Source organism: Amblyomma mixtum, chromosome 9 (genome assembly GCF_055824585.1).
Source record: "Amblyomma mixtum isolate Tamu chromosome 9, ASM5582458v1, whole genome shotgun sequence".
Classification (NCBI taxonomy): domain Eukaryota; kingdom Metazoa; phylum Arthropoda; class Arachnida; order Ixodida; family Ixodidae; genus Amblyomma; species Amblyomma mixtum.
Genome location: NC_143020.1, coordinates 100,590,605 through 100,613,382, shown reverse-complemented (window position 1 = coordinate 100,613,382; position 22,778 = coordinate 100,590,605). Strand labels below are relative to the sequence as shown.

The 22,778-nt window shown below is 44.3% G+C and overlaps 2 protein-coding genes across 2 annotated transcripts; both read right to left on the bottom strand.

Moving 5' to 3' along the window:
* Window positions 1-348: 348 nt before the first annotated feature.
* LOC149330359 (uncharacterized) lies at window positions 349-5,622 on the bottom strand. Its single transcript, XM_089559825.1, has 4 exons — window positions 5,535-5,622; window positions 3,554-3,731; window positions 1,977-2,118; window positions 349-444 (listed from the first exon to the last, which is right to left on the bottom strand). Exons 1-4 carry the CDS (start codon window positions 5,620-5,622, stop codon window positions 349-351), a joined length of 504 nt encoding a protein of 167 aa, XP_089415951.1.
* A 3,726-nt stretch (window positions 5,623-9,348) lies between these two features.
* LOC149330358 (uncharacterized) lies at window positions 9,349-16,564 on the bottom strand. The gene is made up of 4 exons (XM_089559824.1): window positions 16,477-16,564; window positions 12,886-13,063; window positions 11,537-11,678; window positions 9,349-9,444 (listed from the first exon to the last, which is right to left on the bottom strand). The coding sequence occupies exons 1-4, from the start codon at window positions 16,562-16,564 to the stop codon at window positions 9,349-9,351; spliced, it is 504 nt and encodes a 167-aa protein (XP_089415950.1).
* Window positions 16,565-22,778: the final 6,214 nt, after the last annotated feature.

The window sequence follows — 22,778 nt, the reverse complement described above, 5'->3', positions numbered from 1 at the left end:
GCTTGCCCTTTGCAAACAGGGTATGCTTTGGAGGTCATGCCGGAGATGGAATCAGTGGTAAAGCTTCAGAAGTTTAGATATTGCGCTCCAAAATGAAAGCGCACTTCCGAGATTAATTTGCTGTATCCCACTGTCAGATTCAGAACCAAACAACTACGGACGTGCTCAAGATGTGACCAGACCAGAAGGAAGGTTACAGTAATCAACCCATAATTTCTTAACAACATAGAGACCACCGCCAGATATATCTGCCATCTTTATTCCCCAGAGCTAAAATGTTTTTCTTCTTCAAAAGTGGTGACGACGATGTTCGCTGCGTGGGGATGGCATATGTGTGCTTCCTGCCCTTCAAGCAGCCTCTATCATGACTTCGAAGGACTGGCATCCGACCGTCTTTCCCCCATTGACAACTTTTAGCTCGATACTAATCGTCGTTGGCGCAAACTGAAAGAAGTAGACAACACAAAATTATACATGTGTTCTATTCCTGATAAATGATAGTCTCTTTGACTGTGCCATGACCCTGATTTTCCCTTTTATTTCTGTACTCTGTTATAGGTTTTCCGACAGACACAACCTTCAGAGCTATTCAAAATCTTACCAAGACGTAAATATGTAGATCATGCACATATAATACGAAAAACTTCCTTGCATGGGCGTGGCTTAAGTCGGCAGGTCCTATTTATTGCTGTCGCATTTTTACTCTTGAGTGCGTCATGTACTTTTTTAGTTTTTAGTTTTGGCGCGAAAAAAAACGTTTCGCACAGCGATATTTGTTTAGAGTTGAGAAACAACGGTACGGGAAGCATTTAGGAGTGAGGCACATTCAGCAGCCCATGATAAACCCTGTGTTTATACTATAGGGTAAAAAAGTACAAACATCAAAAGTTGGACTGTTTTTTTTTCACTCTTTCCATAATCGCATCTGCAAGGGTTTACTCTGAGTGTGCGCCATTACTGCAGCCAACCCTTAGAAAACATGCACTCCGAATTCTTTGGGCCGAACACGCTGAGTATTTACAATCGTGTAACAGTGATAGCAATGTTTAGAATGCGGATATTGTCTTATGGTACCTTTGATAAATAGAGTATTTAGCAGAATATTTTTAATGTCGTCAAGATAAACGTTTAGTAATTTATCTCAGCATAACAATACAGCTTTAAGCACAAAACGCCGGATAGTGATTTTTTCTCGAAATAATCCTGAGCAGAAATTTCCTTCTGTTGATACTTTGTGTCCGTAATTTCATTCTTCCTTACCGGGCATTTCATTACGAAGAGCCAGTTTTCTGCTACACCGTCCATTTCAATGCACCAAAACTTGCCCAAAAAGAGCGCCCACCCAATGTCAAAGACAATCATGCTGACAAAAGCAGAACCGTCACATACGATGTCTTGAGCAGTAATTATAACATTTGGTACCGCCCCATCAGCTAGCGGGCTCTCGAGCAAGTAATTCATCAACCCATTTCTGTAGACACCTCTTAAAAGAGTTTTTAAGTGCAGGATTTTGCTGCCGAAAATTTCTTATGAAATACATACTGTGCGGTACGAAACAAGTAACGTTGCGTAGCTTGGAACAATGCCATCTCACCCAGTGTGAGTATCTGGAGTGAAGGATGCTCTATTTGCCGCAGGTCAGTGTTGAGGTGCTCTTACAGCACCGCTAGCACTTCTAAGCATTACACGCCTGAGGTGGATAGTTCGTGATAACAAGAAAGAGTTTCGGCATACTTGCAACGCAGAATAACCAGTGATATATAATGCATTCATACGACTTCATGCTTTTGACAAACCCTTTACCTTGGAAGTTTATGTGAATAAGCCACCATGTGCAAATTAACTATATCTTCTCCCCGACTATTCCTGTTTAAACAACGCCAGAAAAAAAAATAGCTGCCTATGATGATTATTTTTTTTTTCTCTTCCGTGCCCCCTTTCCACCATCTAAAATATGATTTAAATAGTTCACTTACGCCAATAACCACTTGCACGAAAGAGTTTAGCTCGGCGCGTATAGACTCTTGAGCCGTGATTGGTGGCACAGGGCACCGATTTTTCCACAGCTTAGCCAGCTCTTGCTCAGCAGTGGTGGTTCCTCCGCAGAGATTGTATGTGCTGAAGAAAGCAAGACATTTTCACTTGTAGCTAGACATGATGGCGTATCGCGGACACGCACACAGATTTGAAATGCTGCAACAAATACATAGAGAGAGTCATGGTTATTTACAAAGAGAGGCAAGGAGACCGGGTGCAGTTGAGATTCTCTGCCCTGCTACTCCGAAATTAAAAAAAATGGAGAGGAGGAAGAAGATTATGGTCGGGGGCGATGAAGTCAAAATAGAGGAGTGCATCAACAATGTTATCGGAAAAGCATGCGGTTAATTTTTTAAAGGCTAGAAGAGGCATTACTTCAAAAGCTGATGGAATGTAAACCTAACAGATGACCTAATGTTTGGAAGTTTGCAGATCTCTTTCAATGATTTTCTAATCCGACTGACGTCTCCCTGCACGCTAATCGACATGAAGAGGTGGTACAAAACGAGTTACGCATGACGTTTATCGTAATGATTATCACTTCGTTGCTAATATCAGGTTGCTGCAATGTCTCAAGTGGATTTTCTTCGCGGCAGACACTTGAAAAAGGGAAAAAAAGGATCACCTCATAACTACCTCCACATTTGTCAAAGGAATCTGAACTAGCCTCCGCGGTGGCTCAGTGGTTATGGCGCTCGGCTGCTGACCCGAAAGGCGCGTGTTCGATCCTAGCGGTGGTGGTTGAATTTCGATGGGGGCGAAATTCCAGAGGCCCGTGTACTGTGCGATGTCAGTGCACGTTAAAGAACCCCAGGTGGTCGAAATTTCCGGAGCCCTTCACTACGGCGTCCCTCATAGCTTCAGTTGCTCTGGGATGTTAAGCCCTCATAAACCAGAAACCATAGCCGCGCTGTTGGAGTCTGACACGCATTAAAGGTGTGCAGTGTGTACCGTTCACATTGTTGAGATATTACGCTATCGTACGTGGTTCAAAAATGTATTAGGCTTGTAGACTTTCAAAACAGGCTTTTGACACTACCTAACTGTATAGACCAAAACGCCTTTTCCCATTGCGGTCTTTGGTCAAGTTGTCCTTGTGCCAATAAAATTCATTGTCTTCATTTTGTGCTTTATGCATACATAAAAGGGTGCTGAGTGACGTAAGCGCCCTCGCTCCGAAGCGCTTCCTCTCTAGATAGTGCGAGAGTAATGTCACCACGGCAACGGACACTGCACGCAGCCTTCTTATAAGCGGGGATCCACTCCGGGGGCGAAAAGTTGGGGATAAGAGATATCTGATTTGGAATGAATGTGCCAAAGATAAAAACATTCTCTTTAGGATTCAATTGTCTTGAGTCTGGAGAAAAAAAATTAAAAGTCCTCTTACATTGCCCGTTAGGTGTAGCAACGATTGGAGAGAATTTCTCATATCGTACCTAGAGGTTTCCTACGTCTGTCAAAAACTTAATCTGCCACACCGTTACAAAGTGTGAAGGGTGCGATTGAAATAACGTACCAGGAACCGACGCCGCTTACGCAGCCGATTCGAGAGCCGCTCTCCTTGCGCATAGTGACCTCTAAGGTGGGGTTCGATCTCAGTGATTCACTGACCGTGAGCGTTACGTTCACGGCCATCACTTGCCCAATTTTCGCATTTGTGATGCTGACATCGCTGACCTTCACTTTCTCGGCACCTGTTGGAAACGGGAAATATAAAACGATAATAATCAGCCACATAACAGCTCCAAGGAATATTGTTCCGTACACTTCTACCGACCTTTTTTTGTTTTATTAACAGCAAACACTTTGTGCTGCCTGTTCAGCTCGACATATCATGCACTTACTCGTCCGCAGAATGCTTCGCTTTTGGGCAACTCCTGGGCGCCTCGTAGCAGTTCCCGATAACATGCGGGATTCTCTTTCGATTTCAAAGGCTTGAGCTTGACTAGGAGGCCTGGGCATGATTTTCTCCGTGCATCTAAACGCTGAGCTAAATCCAAAAGTAAATCTACGGAAACAACGAGTTTCATAAGTACACCCTTTTTTTTTAACAGTGAATAGCACAACGGGCTTCATTATGGGGCAAACTGCCTGACTCGTTTTGCATTACGAGCATTGCAGAGACCTCTTGAAGTTGGCATCAACTCCCGAACCTGGCCCTTTCAAAACTCATGGCTTTCACGGATGTTCAAAAGAACCCCAAAACGGCTTAGAAACAAACTATTTCGGCTTAGGAGCAAACTATTTCGGCTGTTTACTTTTGAGGGAAATTTGACGCAACACGGGCGCGCTGAACCGGTAGTGGCAGAGGCCAGTGTATGCCTGGAAAGTTGGTAGTCTAGTTTTCTTCGATTTTGCTAAGTCGTAGTTCTTGATGAGCAGTAGGGAGGGGCTACTATGTCGGGTTTAACGTTCCGAAGGTGCAAAAAGCTCGGAAGTACACTTTACTAAAAGGCTGTCTGGGATACCGTGAACCATCAGTTGTTCTCAATCGTAAACTGATATCTCACAGCACACGGGTACGTTTGCCTCTCGTTTCCGTTGAAATATGGCTGCCGTGGCTGGGGTTTCAGCTCGCTACCGTGCGCTCACTAGCATAATGCCACAGCCACTTAGTCATCAATGACAGTTACTTTTTTCTGATTTGTTCACCCTGCCAGAAAATATTGCAGAGCAAAAATACATTGACATCACCTCAGCTGGCGCTTTGCTAATGGCTAGACGATCGACATCAAGAGCTCAGCGTATACGCAGACAAAATTTCTACCTGCTTACAGTCGTCCACAGACCTGTCTAGAGCGCACGAACTCCATGCCGTCTGCGCTCCTCATCGCGCAAAGCGACGTATAGCGGCAGCGCCTGGTTCGAGATTGTGCATCTTTAAGTGTCGTCTGAGCGTCAAACATGCGCAGTCTCGAACCAGGCGCCGCCGCTAGACGTCGCTCTGCGCGCTGTGGAGAGCAGACGGCACAGTCCGAGCGCTCTAGACAGGTCTATAGACAGCTGTACAAGTCTAGCGGCATCAAAACTACTCATAGGTGTCAGACGAAAAACAACCAATGAGTGTAATCACATGTTTTCTTCATCCAAATATATCTAAGCGGTAAATGGTAGAAAAATAGGGCGCGAACAACATTTGTGGACACTAAATAGCTGGAAGTTTGAAATTTTGTGTAGTTTATAAGAAGTGGAGATGACTACTGCGCATATTTCAGGACCTTATGGTTTTTTTAAGGTGTGGCACTGAAAGGAAATGTTAGCTGGTGCACTAACGGCGTATCCGTCCGTCTGACAGGACAAGCCAGCGGAGCCTTGGAATGACGACCCGCACCACAAGCCTCAAGGAACATTCCCTTGATTTTGATCATTAAGGTTTACCTACCTAACTATCACGAACAGGCCCCAGAGTTAATTCATTTTGTGCTTACTTTCGGCGAATGAGTGCAGGCTGTCATCGCTACGACGCTCTAGGGAAGGAAATACGGCTGCACACTTACTAGAGCACGACGTGAGTGTTGGCCTTTGTACTGAAGCCGTGACCAGCAGAGAGCCTGACAACGCGAGTACCACCAGTACCTGCAGCATTTTTCCGCTTCTTTCTAGAAGTGCCTAGGAAGATACGCTCCTGTAGGCCTGTATTCTACACTCGGCATTATTTATACTACTCCAGTGTGCACGCAGCGCAGGTTGCTCAAAAATATAACAAAGAATAAAAAGTGTAAAACATGGCACGCAGCGTCCAGTAATGTCTAGACTGCTACAAGTTGCTGATGCAGAGCAGTCGAGTGAGTACGTCAGATCGAGCTTGGAAACTGCCTTGCCTTGCTTATTTCTTGCGTTTGCAGGGAACAATGAGCGCACACTAAACTCGCCGCATGCTTAATTAAGCAGAACCCTGTACTAAGCGCATCCGGTTTCAAGTATGCGTCAGATGAAGGGGTGAAATCACGTTGAAATTTATAAGTAATTTGTTGCCGGCTGTCCGTAGCGTTTCTTTTTGATAAAAGTTGCGTCCCGAGGAAGGATTAACTCGTGAACTCAAGCTCCTTCAAAGCAGTTTTACGCACGACGTGGTCTTTGAGAGGATCGGCTAATAACTTAGTAGGTATATCTGGTTTACTATGCAGCACCATAAGCAAGATAATTAGTACACAGTTGACTTTTACTGTGAGTGTAGCGAAATATAAGCCCTGGGATTATTAAAAGTGCGGTCAGATGTGCAGAAGCCATATAAATCGTGATAATTTTTTCGCAGCATTTCCGTACGATTCGGTGGTCTTTTTCTCAAGCCCACCAAAACCGGCAGCAAACAGTGCCGCACCTCACCCTGAAGGTAAATAAGTTATCTTCCTCATAGCTCGAGAGCAATTGTACCTCACTGGTAATCGAAGTAGCTATCTTATCGGCAAGCTAACAGAGTGATTACTTGTCTCCGAATTATAAATTAACCGATACCCACTCGCGTAAAAGTGACAGACCTGTAAACGAACCAGATATACCAATGAGACATACAAAGGTGAGAGGTTGAAAATATGTTGCTCTAAATTATTACGTGATAGTGTTAATGGGTAAATTCCCACATGTTCCGAAATAGTAATTCTTGACTTTCCTTTTACAGATACCTGAAAGTCCGCATAACACTTCTGACGCAGTGGTGCAGTGGTTAAGCGATGCGCCTCTGACCCCCGAAGGCATGTGCTACCACCGGCGAGCCTGTGCGACACAGGTTGCTCTTCACTCGCAACCACTCGCGGCGAATCAATAATTTAACTTACACCTGCCTCAGTGGTCAGCACGGAGGAAGGAAACAACTCAGGAGAGGCGGTTACGTCGCATTTTTTGAAGCCGGTTCCCCCCCTGCTCCTCCCTACTTGACCGTCGTATCAGAGCTCTTGCGCATGCGCAGCAGGCATTGCAGCAGGCGATGCCGTAGCGCCCCGCGTTTCTATTGGCTACGCGGTCGGCCAAAGACTCCCAGTAGTCCTTGCGAAAGCGACTTTCGGCACATTTTTTTTGGCTGCATCTCGGACAGCAGGGCCCCTCCACAGTTTTCCTTCCTCCGTGGTGGTCAGTTTGCTCACAGTTCGGTGGGCAGGTTGTGATGACATCACAAGGTCACGTGACCTAGGTCACAGGGCCTAGGTCACAGGGCCTAGTTTACGTGACGTGGCTCTCCCTCAGGGCGCCACACTCCACCTGTATGCCCCGGCCGCTCCTGCTGTGAAGCCTTAAACGGTCGCCTGCGCCGACACTGGACAATTTTTTTCTGCCATGGTGGTACTAACGCTTTCATGTTAAAATATTTTGTCGATTTCAAAGCAGTTGACGTTAGGCTATTTCTAGAAATACCGTAGCTAAACCAACGTGCAGTATGAGACTACTAGAAGTATTTGGAGCGGCCACCAGCAAGTAACGCGCCGCCATGCATTTTAAACCACGCGCATGGATAGGCGGTTCAGCCATTGAGTGACCTAAAAATGCGGAATATGAGATCCAAAACCGAGAGAATGCGCTGTGCCGAACTCCGCAGAATAGCGAGAACATAAGATTGCTCATAGAGTAGTAAAATCCCTGGTGGGATAATAAAATTTCTCTTGTATGCCGACTCGTGTTTAAATTTTAAGCGTTTCACTATATCTAACTTTTTTTACAACCTTATCTGAAGCGGTACAAATAGTGTAGTGATACTGACGCCGATACACGTACTCGTATTGTCAAAGACCTGCCATAAGGCCACTATATGTAGCGCTTCTACGAAAGCTTTCAAGTCGTCCCATCTCATTTTATTCTTTCCGTCTAGCTTCGTTCCATCTTTAGGCTCGTTTAGACACTAATGCAATTTTTCATGACAACCAGTTTCGAACTATTATCTTTTTCTCCAATAAATACCACAGTCTTGCGCGATATCTCATCGCAGAACAGCCTTAACCGGTCCACGTTACCTCTTAAAACGTCTCGTAGTAGAAAAAGTCGGTGAGATCCTGTTCTTGCTGGCTTTGCAGCAAGCTTGGAGTGCTGCTTTTGTTTTCTTCCCTGGCTGGCTGTAGACGTTGCAAAATTGCTGCTTTAAACAAGTGATTCCTCGGAAAACTTGGTAGTTAGCACGCTTTAAAGGTTAAAATGATTACTGCTGCATCACTGTTGTTATCCCGCTTGGATGTTATTGAGGTATACTGTAAAGGCTGTCGTCATGCGAAACCCCCCACTTACGCCGTGAAAACCGCCAGGAACAGTAAAAGGGCGAAACAACATCTAAAGAACAGCCAGCATTAGAGAGCGCTGATATGGCACAAATTTTAATTCACAGCTAAAACATACATGTAAAAAAATAACAAAAGATTTTCGCATAAAAGACAATAAATATTTTACCACTCGGCCATTTCCTCGACTTTTCAAACAACAGACGTCTAGACATCCCATGACTTGAGTGTACTGACTTCTAAGTGGTACATGTCAGCACAAATATGAAAACATTCCCTCACGTTCTACCTTCTCAGGTGGCCAGCCATCTACCGTATTTACTCGCGTAATCCTCGCACTTTTTTTCTCTGAAAATCAACGCGAAGTTTGGGGGTGCGATAATTATGCGGGGAAAATTTTCAAGCAAATGTTTCGGAGTGTTAAATGAAAAGATGAATGGGTGCGAGATCGGGATTGTCGGGTCCGCTATTGTAAATGTAACGAAAACATTACTTTCAAGCGGAACTTACCTTCGTTATGAAAGTACAAGGTGAACGTAAGCTCAAGCTGCTAAAGCACTTTATTTGCCGCGCGCAACCTCCCGTCACTACTCGCGTTTAGGGTGCTTAGAATCGCCTAAATACGGTAGTTGTAGCCGCGGTCAATAGATGGCGACCGCTACGACAAGCAGACGGCTCGCGGCAGTAATTTTGGGGGTGCGATGATTATGCGGGGAAAAAATTTTTCCCAATTTTTGATAGCCAATGTGGGGGGTGCGAGCATTACGCGAGTGCGAGCATTATGCGAGTAAATACGGTACTTTGCGAGTGCATATATCGTAACTATCGTCTACCACTGACGGTGCAAGCTTTTCCAGTCATAGAGCAGACAAAAGCTCACGTTGGCGATAATCTGCAATGCCTCGCTAATTAAAAAACTCTAACCACCGGTGTATTAAGGATGTGACCAAAAAGCAGGTTACCTTCGTCAGTGTGCAATTTGTCTACAACGCATGCACCACCAATAACATTTTTCTGTTGTCTTTATTTTTCAGAACCCAAGTTTATTAGCCCTCAGAATTGGCGGTCTTGGCATTCGCCTTGCAGAGATGGCCTACATGCTTCTTGCAGTTCACGCAGCCGCTATCTTCACTTGAAACGACTGGCATCCGACCGTAGTTCCTCCGTTAGAAACTTTAAGTTCGATACCAATGGTCGTGGGGGCAAACTGAAAGAAACAATAAAGTTTACGCGTGTCATATTCTTCTGAAAATAGTCCAGCAACTTTCAATGTGGCGTCACAATTACTGTCCCAATTTTGCTGTCGTCCGTGTTATGTACTCATACAGAGAGGGATCTTATATGCATAAGTACAAAAGCGCGAAAATCTTGATAATAAACGTACACACTGCCAAAAAATGCCCTTCATAAAAAAATTTGCTTTCATCGGTCCCATTGATTACCGCCTGTTATGCCAAGAATATTTCAGGAGTATGGTAATGGCAACAAGTTTTTCAGTATAAAGCAGTTGCATCACGAAACTTATGAAACTGCCGTAATCAAATCATATATGCACACGGAACATTAGGGCATGTTTATAGACAAAGCCTCTCGGGGTTAAGAATAAGTAGAAGCACTTAAAGGGTTAAACTGCTTTACTTGTATGCCTTTTGTGAGCTCCTTTACCACGACACATTTCGAATGTGCGCCGTTACTACGATCGTTCTGAATAAATACCATCCTCTCCGTTTATTTGCGACGTAATCAGAGCTCAACATTAATTATAGCAGTCATAGCGGCACTAAGCACATTATTATGGTCGTCCCAAGGCACTGACCAAGCTTCAGTACTCAGCCGAAAATTCCTCAGCATTAGGGTCAGAGGGCTTCATAGTAATTAACGCCTGGATAAAGACGCAGTTCAACGAATAAAACTTGGGATACTACTTGATTTTGTTGAAAAACTTCTAACCATTTACTGTGCTTCGTCCATTCTCAGCGTCGATAACTTTTATCTTCTGGTTTTATGAACCACTAGTTTTACACTGTACCAACCACTTCCGTAGACCAAAACGTGCAAGAGTATGATGTCAAACACAATCTAGCATTCTCCTTAAAGCCACTCAGCGATGGTGAGAGCAGTGCGCGAAAGACAAGGACGTCGGGAAAAGCAAAACGCAGGAAAGCAAGCGGCTTGGGTCCGAATCATAACACAGGTACCGCCCGATGAACAAGAAATTAAGTTTTCAAGAATCAGCGTATGGGCACTTAGAACTTCAATTCCTTCAATGGCAAGGCTTAAATATCGAAAATACCAACTGAATTGCGCGATACAAAACGGATGTACTTGGCGTAACATAGAACATTGCATCCTCTACATTGCAAGTCACGAAAATGGAGACTCTTGCATTTGTCGTAGGTTTGTGTTTAAGGCTCTTTTAAGCACCTCGAACACTTCAAAGTACTGACAAGGGATGGTGGTAGTTCTCATCCCGGAAGAGCTCTAGCAAGCTTGCGTTACCGGCCTGATCAAATCCTTCACTGCCTTCTTCTTCTTGTTGCAAAAAAAAAATAAATATTTTAACGATTGACCATCATTTTCAGATTCGATGTTCGCAAAAGTTTTGGAGTTGTAAGAAAAATAAACCCGGACAAAGAAAGACTTGGACAACAAGACCGCTTGTGTTGTCCAAGCCTTTCTTTGTCCGGGTTTTTTGCGCTTGTACGTATCTGCTACGCACCAACTATCCCAAAGGTTTGTGCCTATCGCGGACCATTCCCGATATAGGCGAATCTGATGTAAAAAAAACTAACTAGTAGGGACCTCCGATTACAGTCTACTCTCCTAACTTAAACTCCTCTCCACCAGCCCAAATTGCACGTCATGTCAAATATTCTGGGACTAAAATATCGAAAAATAAAAAATTGTAAGATACTGCTATGAAAATATTGAAGGTAATGTTCCATTCTTCTCATATGTCACAAAATTTTTATTTTCACGTGTTTGCATCAATCGCATCAAGCAGTTGAAGCTGCCATAAAAAACCAGTCGGGAACGCTTTTGACCATAGCAAAAGCGTTAATAGAAAAAGAAATACAATACTGCCGTAGGGTGATCTCCGGATATATTGATTGTCATAATAAAATCTTACATTATTTCGAAAATTGTATTCATAAGCTCTTTCCCACTCAAAAAATGTTTTTATCCAGAATTGTAGGGCTTCTACACACTTGCGTATTTAAAAAGAAGGTGAAGGATACAACTTTTCCAGTGCAATAAACCTATTTCATGCGGGAAACGATGCAGCTTTGAAAACTTACGCCTGTATAGACTTGTACAATAGGATCCAGCTTGGCGCTTATGGATTCTTTCACCGTCACTGCGGGTACTGGGCACTGATTGTTCCATTGCTTAGCCAGGTCTTGCTCGATACTGCTGGTTCCTCCGCACAGCTTGTATGTGCTGAGAAAAACAATAAATTTCTTCTCGCACACAACATACTTCATTGCAGAGCAAGCACAGACGGGCAAACAAATGAAAGTGTGGGAACAAACACACAGAGATAGAGGGAGAGAAAGTTTTCATATACAAATAAATATAGAGAGATGGGTTACGATTCCTTGGGCCGCAGGTCATCGCTGAGGGCAAATTGAAAGGAAAAGTAAGTATGGTCCGCAACATTGTGAAGAGAATGGAGGTTTACATCAGCGCATTGAGGAAGAGGAATTAGCTTAATTTTATACGGATTATACTTATGAGGTTATTTTTTGTATGCTAATGGCACTGCGGTCTAATCGTAGGGCTGAAATCGTAGTTCTCTCTAATCGGCGGAAGAGCTAATGGTCGGATGTCGTCAGGAGACCATGGTCTCCTTTCTCCAATTAGCGTCATCTTACTCGTTTATCGATGCTCATAGGGGTGACAAATCCAGTTGCAATTTTTAATTTAGCCACTGCTTATCACTTTCCTGCGAATATCTGGTCCTTCGAATGTCTCAGCTGAGATTTTGTTCCCTACTAACGCCTGAAACAGTTCCATTTAATCACAAATCCCTTTGATTCATTTAATCAAAGTGCTCATTTCTAACACTTTAAACGATGCGCCTTTAATGCCCCATGCCTCGTAAAGGAGAGCTGAACCACTCATTCAGCGTCGTATGTGAATACTTGCAGCGCGTGCAGTACGTCGTCGCCGCATCACAAACAATTACGCTATCCTACGTGGCCCTTTGCGTTCAAGTATGCGTCAAAAATAGGCTTTTTTTCCATCTTATAAGCCCGTTTCTCGCCAACTTTGTGCGTGCATAAAGAGAACTTTAATGACGTAAGCATCCATGCTCCACCTTGCTGCCTCTACACAATTCTGAGAGGAATGTTACAACGACGCTGGCTACTGGACCCAGCCTTGATAGGTGACACTGTTTCGGGGGTGAAAAGTGAATGAAAAGTGACGTCAGAACTTCAGGAAGGATGCCCAAGGCAAAAATTGTGCCTTAGAACGTCAATCCTCTGGAGTTCTGAGGAAAAGCGAGGGATGTGGCATTCCCCGTAATGTGTCGCACTGACTCTATAACACTTACTGTGCTAAACAGAGAAGTGTTCCAGGCTCTCTAAAAAACGTAATATCCCTTCCTAACAAATTGCGAAAGCAGTGAATGAATATAACGTACCATGACCCGACGTTGCTTATGCAGGGGATCTCAGTTCCACCTTGTTTGCGTAAGGTGATTTTTATTGTGGGGTTCGATCCGAGTGATTCGCTGACCTTGAGAGTGAAGGCCACGATCATCGTTTGTCCAATTTTTGCGTTTGTGATGGTCACGTCGCTCACCACAACTTTCGTGGAACCTGTTCCCATGAGAAAGAGAAGACGACAATCATTAGCCGCACCTCAATAACAAAGATAACAAAGATGCATGTTCCAAACTCTCTGTTAAATGCCTAACGTGTGTTTTGCTCACTGGCGGTCACGCACGTAGTAGGTTACTGATACGTTTGACTAAGAGGCGTGGGTACGTGGTTGTCGCAGTACTCGTGGAACAAATGTAAGTCTGGTTGATAAATATATATGCGGCTTACCTCCGTACTTCTGTGTCATTTTCAGTCACAAACATGTTCCATCAACCCGAACCCTTGTGCACGTCTTAGGAGTTCATTTTCACACCTATAGTTATACACCATGAGCTCATAGTCGCTTACGCTACCTGTCGTCGTTTCTGCGAAGCAACGGCCGCGCTGCTGCGGCTCGCTTCCTGGTCATCCCGTGGTTGTTGCCACGGTACCTCTATTTTTGCTCGTACATGTTTCGAAAAACTTGTCATAAGAGCATCCTCCATGGTACAAAGGCTTTCGAGAAAGGGGCTGTATTTCAAAGCACATGATCTTGATCTTCCCACCAAGTTCAGGAGTGCAGTGCCTGACAGAATTTCCCGTGGCCGGCTGCCTTGTCATGAGGAGAATCGCAACCAGCAATAACTTCGCTAGGTAAATAAGTAACAGTGGCAGGCCTGTGGTGTCTACCTACGGAATTTTGTCTCCGATTTTCCTTCAGGTATGAGGGGTGCTATTCCTAATAAGTTCATAAAAGCTCTACACCCTGCATACACTAGTACAGAAGGCTTCGATGGTTGCTATGGCTGACGTGACATGCAAATGTGTTTTATGCTGTCTCTTGAACCCTACCTGTCGACACGCTGCTTTTTGGAGGCGTTCCTAGCGCTGAATTAATATTTCCTCCTTAGAACGTGCGGATTTCCTTTTAATTTCACTAGTCTAGGCATAACTATGAAGTGTGCACACGATGCTGCTGAAGCCGCCTGACCCTTAGCTAAAACTCGGAATCTTAATGTACTGAAGCGCCAATCTCAATATGCGCACGCTTCGTGAAAGGTAAAGAGACCAAGGGGCTTCATTACGACCCATGCTGTGTAGCTAGCTGTGCACCACCGCCGTTGAAAACCTTTTGAAGGTGAGATGAATTCTCGCACTCACTCCCCCGCGAATAAGGACTTTGAAGGATAAGAGCAAAGGCTCACCACAATGTTTAGAAGCAAGCCCCTTGGCTCTTTTGACTTCTATTAAAGGCTGTGCATGACATTTGCTTGCAGTACCTGTCGTAGCAGACGGCATTCTGTGCTCTCAGAATCAATCATCTCGTCTAGTATATATTTGTTGTCTCAATCACCTGGTTTAATTGATGGATCAGTATGTCAAAATGTCCCGAAGCTGCACATGAGTAGTTAGCCAAGCTGTACTGAAGGGCTCTGGATTAATTTCTACTACGTACTACTCGTTCAGCAGCCTAGCAAGGGAACAGCAGTTTGCAATTGGTAGCGAGGTGCTGGAAGTAGTAAGAGAATATGTCTACTTAGGGCAGGTAGTGACCGCAGACCCGGATCATGAGAGGGAAATAACTAGAAGAATAAGAATGGGGTGGAGCGCATATGGCAGGTTCTCTCAGATAATGTATGGTAGCTTACCAATATCCCTGAAGAGAAAAGTATACAACAACTGTATCCTACCGGTACTCACCTATGGGGCAGAAACGTGGAGGCTAACAAAGAGGGTTCAGCTTAAGTTAAGAACACCGCAGCGAGCTATGGAAAGGAAAATGATAGATGTAACGTTAAGAGATCGGAAGAGGGCGGAGTGGGTGAGGGAACAAACGCGTGTTAATGACATCTTAGTTGAAATGAAGAGGAAGAAATGGGCTAGGGCAGGGCATGTAATGCGAAGGCAAGATAACCGCTGGTCCTTAAGGGTAACGGAGTGGATTCCAAGAGAAAGCAAACGTAGCAGGGAACGGCAGAAAGTTAGGTGGGCGGATGAGATTAAGAAGTTTGCGGGGATACAGTGGCGGCAACTGACAAAGGACAGGGTTAATTGGAGAGACATGGGAGAGGCCTTTGCCCTGCAGTGGGTGTAGTCAGGCTGATGATGATGATGATGATAATGACGTACTACTCGACTTCAACGTGTATTGACTACTCGCAGACAACGGTCACTTTTGCATTTCATTACCATTAAAAGGAGACCATCGCGGCCGAGTTGGGCGCGGCGATCGTGGTCTCAGGAGCCGAATGCCAAAGTAGCGAGCCACCGCGACATGTCGTTATTTTGGTTTTGTCCCAAATGAGTCAGTCTTGGACATCAGATTTAATTGTGAGGCAACTGCGGAGTATTATAAAACACTGTTATAAGAATATTCAAGGCAATGGGCTATCCTTTCGATGCGTACCAGAATAGTTCTCTCAAAGTTTTTCCATCTCGCGTGTGGAGTAAAACACCACTTGAGAACACGCAAAACACCAACTGAGAACGTTTTTTCAGTATCGAAGAAAATTTAATAGCAAAAAACTGCGAGCTTGCCAAGGGGAGATCTGCGAAGATATTGATTGTTATAGTGGAATCTTATGATAATTGAAAAAATTGCATACATAAGCTATTTCCTGTTGAGAAATGCGCCTGTGCACAATTTGTGGGTAGGTCCTTCTCAGAAAACTATCAGAAGCAAGCTAAATTACTCTATCTAACAGTTTGTTAATGGGAAGAAATCAAACGGTACCAAGTGATCAGTGAGCGCAAAGGTCACATTTGCACCTGTGAAATTGTGTTGCCATGCTAAAACTGCGTACACTTGTAGACGAAAAACAAGGCTTAAGCACATTGCCTACTTTGCTTTTTTCATCCAGCAAGTGCTGAGCGATAAAGGCTGGAGAAAAATAATGGATGCCCAATATCTGCTGATCTGCAGTAGTTCGCTGTTTGAAACGGTATGTGCTCTATCTGTAGATTCTTAGTAGTACATTACTACGGAGCATTTTTTACGGAGCCGCCACGGTGGCTCAGTGGTTACGGCGATCAGCTGCTGGCCCGAAAGACGCGGGCTCGATCCCGGCCGCGGCGGTTGAATTTCTTTGGAGGAGAAATTCTAGAGGCCCGTGTACTGTGCTATGTCACTGCACGTTAAAGAACCCCAGGTGGTCGAAATTAGCGGAGTACTCCACTATGGTGTCTCTCATAGCCTCAGTCGCTTTGGGATGTTAAACCCCATAAACCAAACCAAACCATTTTTTGCGACATTTTTTGTTAACAATTTTAAGTGCGGCACTAAAAGCAAAACAAATGGTGGTCGGTCATTCACGAACGCCATTTAGCGAACTCAGCCAAGGTTCCACCCATTACATGCTTGCTTTCGATTTATAAGCGAAGGGCATCATTCGCTACGACACAGGGCAAATCAAATGCAGTAGCGCACTTACTAGAGCACGAAGTAAGTGTAGGCGTCTGTACCGAGGCTGTGACCAGCGGAGAGCCTGCCAACGCGAGTACTACCAATGCGACCAACATTTCTCTGCTTCTTCCTGCGAGTCCTGGAAAGATAAAGTACTGCAGTCCTGTATGCTACACTCAGCATTATATACACCACTGTCGTGTGCGCACCGGAAAGGATGTGCTTGCACGACAACAGAAGCAAGGCTAAAAAGAGTAATGCGCAGTACCCTGTAGGCTGTTAGCTTCTGCACCCTGATGACGTAGGGCACCGGGGTGCACGGGTTGGCATGACCTTAGCGTCAGGCTTGTGGTGTTTATCTCGTAAGTTGACACAGAACAATGAACGCACATGGCAGTCTCCACGTGGGGAATAGAAAAATAAAGCCGTAATAGTTACATCCGGCGTCAAGAGTACCTTACCCGAGGTCCTGTTGAAATTTATGAGCAGCGATTCACCCGCGATCAGTACCATAATCGGATGTCCGAAGGCAGTTGGTTGTTATATTTATTCTTGATACAAGCGAGCGTGCCAAGAATGGATTCACTCGTGAACGCACTGAATAAAGCAGGACCCTACGAACCAGGCTTTTAAGAGACGTTAGCACTCGAGGATAATCGCTCAATAATGCTGTTATACCTAGAACACTAGGGAACCAAATGAGAGATACCTACTTGAAAGTTCACTGTTGTGCGCGAATAATGGACGATAAATCCTGAGTTTATCAAAGTGCAACCACTTGACAAGGAGTTATTGTGACGGTGATCATTTTGTCGCAGAATTATCCGCGTGTTCGATTCGACTGACTTTTTAGCAGGACACCAAAGAACAGGAAGGAACAGCGCACGCTGCCCAGGAGATGTCTATGTTTTGTCATCAATGACTTCACAGCTATGTTACCTTAATGGAAAGATAGCTAGATAACTTATTCGCCCAACAATATTTATTTTTTTTTTGCAATTCAACTAAAAAAAATACCCAGAGCAGCGTCCACAAAAATGACAGACAGCAGTGAACAAATGATAATGGGGCTCACCATGGTGAGGTGAGGCAAGTTTATTGTGTCAACATATGATACCTAAAATTATCTATGAAATATTATACACTGTTCATTTTATGCAAGTTTTAAAGTATGCATATAAAGCGTATGTAAGAATAATGTGAACAAAATAATCAGTTTTTGAAACTCCCCTCTCTCAACGTCCTATTACATTGAATTGATTCACAATATTTGTTAAAGTATGAGCATTGGTAGAGCATCACAAGTAGGAGCAATATTATCCAAGCGCACTAAAGAATCAGTAGTAACAGTAATATGAGTACTCTCAATACAACTGACTAAAGGTGGGCGGGATTAACGTCCCGCTGCAGCACACGGACTTTGAAAGACACCTTAGTAAATAACTCCTGGTTAGCTTCAACCACACCGCGTTCTTCAAAGTCCACTGACATTGCAGAGGGCAAAGGAGTTTTTGCATTTCAGCATCGTATAAATGCATGCCGGACACTCAATCCGGCGACGCAGTTATCCACTTCTACGACACTGCGGATGCTTCGACAGAAAATTGGAACCTATTTATTTTTTACTATGCCAAGGGACGGTAAGAAGAAAGTCACAGGTCGCGAAAGTCGCGGAAAGTCGCAAGAAATATAGGCTTGGTAGTTATTGTAGCAAGCCTCTTAGTCGTCCGGCCGGGTTGCGCCCGAAATGTGTAGGCGCCTATGTGCTGAGATTTTTCTGCTCGTTAAAGAACGCCATGTGGTCGAAATGAACATGTCAACTCTATGGTGAGTTTCATGCGCATAATATAGTCTTGAGAGTAAAAATACAATTAATCATTGAGTTCATATAAGCAAACAAGAGAAGGGGTATGAGGGGCTCGTTATAAATATGAAAGAAGCCAACAGCCACAGAAACCAAGGGGCACAGGGGATTTTTAATTTATTTATTTATTTTGTGGTGTTGATCAATTTAGAATATTACTTTCACATTGAGTTCATTCAGTTATTCTTTCACATTGAGTTCATATGTTTCTTATGGTGCTCACGAGCTTGACAGGAAATTTATAACAAAATGCACAATGTTCATATGTATCTCAAGGTAACCGGTATACACCTGAGTGCGTCTGAAGCTTATAATATAAAGTTTACTTGGTGTCTTACTTACTACGATATGAATGTGTTCATAGCAACCAGACGAGATATCAGTCTGCGTTTCAGCTAAAAATGAACCGCAGTCAATACCCCGTCTGGATGTCTGCCCGAGCACGCGTCACCCAAGCATGCCGACGCGAACAGGACGACGTCTACTGCTCCTAAATATTAAAACTGCGAACGGATATCCAGCCACGTGGATGGGTTTGCGCACTTGTGTTTTTAGAGGGCATGAGCACCGCCGTTAAGCTCTGTTTTAAAAACATTACATTGCGAGCTTTACATTCTTTTCGCCCATAAAAGTGCGTATGGAGTTTACTGTTGCAAGCAAACCCAAGCTTATTCTGCAAGCAAATTAGTAGTTGCTCCAAGCGGTTTAAATGCTTTGGAATGACACGGAAAACGTACTTACCAGGCATATCTCGAGCCTCCGTGGAGATGTATCAATTGGTAAAGAGAAATGCCGCTGCTTTTGTCTGTGACATTGTTATAAGTTTGATTACAGTGGAGCAGCGCACTTTCAATGCATTTTCTGATCTATGCGTGTAGGAACAACCGCTGCTATATCTACAGTTAACTACGACGAAAACTGCATGGCCCGCAACTTTCCCAGTGTTGTGCTATGCTCCTGTACGTAGAGCCTCAGAGACAAGATTCTTGTTAAAGCCGTTAACGCACGCTCATCGCTCTCGCGCAACTTTCAACGGCTTTGTAGAAATTAATTGACAGACTAATTAAAAGCTTAGAAAGATAACACTACAGTCATTCCACCTTCCAGACACAGAGAACGCGAACTACACGGACGAATATTGAGTGGCGTGAAAGAAAAACGTGCTAGAAATGAAATTATGAGGAAATCAGGGACCGAAACTTCAGTGAGGGAAACTGAAGTGAAGGAAAAATTTCGAAGATTTGAAGAAACTGATGAAGCCTGATTCAAGCAGTTTCACTGAATATTGATTGATGGTTAGGTCTACTGGTGTTTAGCGTCCCAAACCGGCTCAGGGACGCCGTAGTGAAGGGCCCCGGAAATTTCGACCACCGGCAGTTCCTTACCGTGCATTGGCATCGCACAATACACAGATTTCCAGAATTTCTCCTAAAACGAAATTCGACCACCGCGGCCGGGATCGAAACCGCGTCTTTCAATCAGCAGCCGACCGCCATAACCACTGATCCACCGCGGCGTCTGGACTATTAATTGAGTTTTGGCGTCTACAAGTGTCACCACAGGTTCGCGCTCTGAAATGGTGAAGACAAAAGCTGTCGAACTTAAAGATTTGGGTGCCGAACTGTAATGCAACAATGTATTATAAACCTACATTTCGCAGTCTTTGTGTTCTCAGAAAGTGTCCGGATTTCACTGCGAACCATTTTTCGCGACGATAGCTGAACACTGCATGTCTTCCATCAAGGTGTATCACAGGCATCACAGAGAAAATTACGAGGAACTTCAGCGGATAAAGTTGTGAAAGGCGAAAGCCTAAGAGCTGCATCCTGCTACGCAATTGTTCGCTGCACATTTTGTTGGTGCATTAATTAACTGGCAATTAATGACGCTTAAGCTTCGCCTTTAGGAGTGGAACGCGACAGCGCGTTGTAGCGCTGCCACGGAGTCCAAGGAACGCCACCACCCGTTCGGCGCGATGCGTTTCCCTTTGAACGCAACGCTTTTTGAGGAAAGGAAATGGGGCTGTAATTCTCTGTCATCTCGGTGGACACCTGAGCCGCACCGTACAGGAAGGGAGGAAGTGTGAGTGAAAGAAGAAAGAGGGGCCGTAATGAAGAAAATGAAAATTGTATTTGAGAAAAGTAAATTACGCATTAACTGTCTCACATATCTCTGTAGACACTAGTTGAAAATTGTATTTGAGGAAAGGAAGTTGCGCAGTAACTGTCTCACATATTTCGGTGGACACCCGTCAAAATTCGCGCGCGGTGACGTCACGAAAATTTGGACCAATCTGAAACCCGGCCAAATACGCCTTGCTCGTTGGTAAATTGGTTTTTGAGGAAAGGAAATGTATCTGTCTCTCATACCTCGGTGGACACCTAAACCTCACCGTAACGGGACAACACTGAACGGGAAGGGAGGAAGATGGGAGTGGACGAAGACACCGTATTCACTAGACGCACCTTTGTTCATTCCAAACCATCGAGCTGGCATCGGCAGATGTACAGGCCTTTCAGGATGAATTTTTAAGTCTATTACCCCGACTGACCAGTGAAGACACTGACATCCTGTCTGCCGACTTATCAACAGCGGAATTGGAATGCGCTATTGATGAGCTTCACTTGGGGAAATCGCCAGGTACTGACGGGATAACAGCAGAATTTTATAAGGCGTTCAAACGTGAAACTGCTCTCATTTTGCAACGCGTTTATGAAGAGTCATATAGAACTGGTATTTTACCACCGTCGTTTTCTCGTGCACATACAGTACTTATACCGAAAACTGACAATCCTGCTCAGCTTAAGCAAGTTACAGGTTATCGGCCGATAACGCTTACTAATGTTGATTATAAAATTTTTATGAAAGTATTAGCCAAACGTTTACAATCAGTTATGGACATCTTGGTTGGCCCCCACCAGACATGTGGAATTCAAGGGCGGACCATCTTCACGAATGTTCATGTCACTCGGAGTATACTGGAATGCTGTGACGCTGACTTTAGGCGAGTCGCAATGTTGCAAATTGATTTAGAGAAGGCATTTGACCGTGTATGTCATGACATTCTTTTTAAAATCCTTGAACATGTCTGTGTTGGAGAAGTTATTTTAAAAGGGGTTAAAATGGCCTATAGCAACTGTACCACGAATCTGGTTGTTAACCGAGAGCTCACAGACAGAATTGCCGTTAGAGCATCCGTGCGGCAAGGCTGCCCAATGTCACCGCTACTTTTCGCTCTGTACCTGGAGCCACTTTGCCGAAATGTAATAAATAACAGCTGTATTCGTGGTTTCGAACTGGAAGCATGTGAAATTAAAGTATTGGCTTATGCCGATGATGTGGCAGTTTTCTGTAGTGACCACAGCAGCATAGAACATGCGATGTCGGTTGTTCGTAGATTTTGTGATGTAACCAATAGCGTTGTTAACCTGGACAAGTGTGCGGGCCTTTGGCATGGGAATTGGGCATCAGCGCCTTTGTTTCATGCAAGTGTAAAATGGTCACATGTTCCTTCCAAATACCTAGGTGTACCTCTTGACAAGTATCGAGATAACGATGACTTTTGGAAGGAGAAAATTCAAGAACTCTCCACGCGTGCACAGAAATGGTCGGGGAAGGAACTGTCTGTATTCACGCGCGCAAACATATGCAATGTATATCTGGTTTCAAAAGTGTGCTATTTGTTGCAGGTCCTTTCATGCTCTCGACTTAGCATTCAAAAGTTTCATCGTCTCTTCGCAGTTTTTGTTTGGCAGTCCTCATGGGAGAGGACTAAACGTGATAATTTATTTCTGCGTTTGAGAAAAGGGGGTCTTTCCTTGCCACACTTGTACCTGAGGCAGGTGGTGTCAAGATTTCTGTTTCTTCGAGATCAACGCGACCCTTTCCTGCGGACATTTATTCAAGTGAGGCTTTCTTCGGCTTTGCCAAACTATGTTATTTCCAGTGTGGACGGGATGAGATACAGTGCAAGTAGGTTTTTGAAAGAAGTGGTCTTTGCTTTCCGCTTTCTGAATGCGCGCTTCAGTTTGGAATATCTTTCTAATGTCACGCGTAAGAAATTGTTAAAAGATTTGCTCGACTCTGTCTTCCCGGAGCCAATCTATCGATCTATGTATAGTGGAGGCCAAGCAGGAAATGTTTTAAAAAGAGTACGAAAAATGTTGGTGCCAGCGGGTGTGAAGACGTTCTTCTTCAAGTTACACACTGGGACGTTGCTGGTTAAAACATGGATGGAGGAAAAGGGATTGTTTCTACCATGGGGTGCTGACTGCTTGTTGTGTCGCAAACCAGAGTCAATAGAACACGTTTTTATTGATTGCTGGGATGCGCTGCTCTTTTGGGACGTGCTCCAGCGTACAATAAAGAAAGACTTACCCCTAACGCCGTATGGGATACGATTCCTGGACATAGAGCCGGATCTTTATAAATATGATGTAATTTTCCTGCTTGGCCTGCACAGTATT

What these genes read in the sequence shown, in the direction of transcription:
- LOC149330359 (XM_089559825.1), bottom strand. Translation starts at nt 5,622, where the DNA reads ATGCTGCAGGTACTGGTGGTACTCGCGTTGTCAGGCTCTCTGCTGGTC. An exon ending in GTAAGCGGCGTCGGTTCCTG is followed by an intron (nt 2,119 to 3,553) that starts GTACGTTATTTC and finishes TGCTTTCTTCAG; the next exon opens with CACATACAATCTCTGCGGAG. An exon ending in TCGTGCAAGTGGTTATTGGC is followed by an intron (nt 445 to 1,976) that starts GTAAGTGAACTA and finishes TACTTCTTTCAG; the next exon opens with TTTGCGCCAACGACGATTAG.
- LOC149330358 (XM_089559824.1), bottom strand. Translation starts at nt 16,564, where the DNA reads ATGTTGGTCGCATTGGTAGTACTCGCGTTGGCAGGCTCTCCGCTGGTC. An exon ending in ATAAGCAACGTCGGGTCATG is followed by an intron (nt 11,679 to 12,885) that starts GTACGTTATATT and finishes TGTTTTTCTCAG; the next exon opens with CACATACAAGCTGTGCGGAG. An exon ending in TTGTACAAGTCTATACAGGC is followed by an intron (nt 9,445 to 11,536) that starts GTAAGTTTTCAA and finishes TGTTTCTTTCAG; the next exon opens with TTTGCCCCCACGACCATTGG.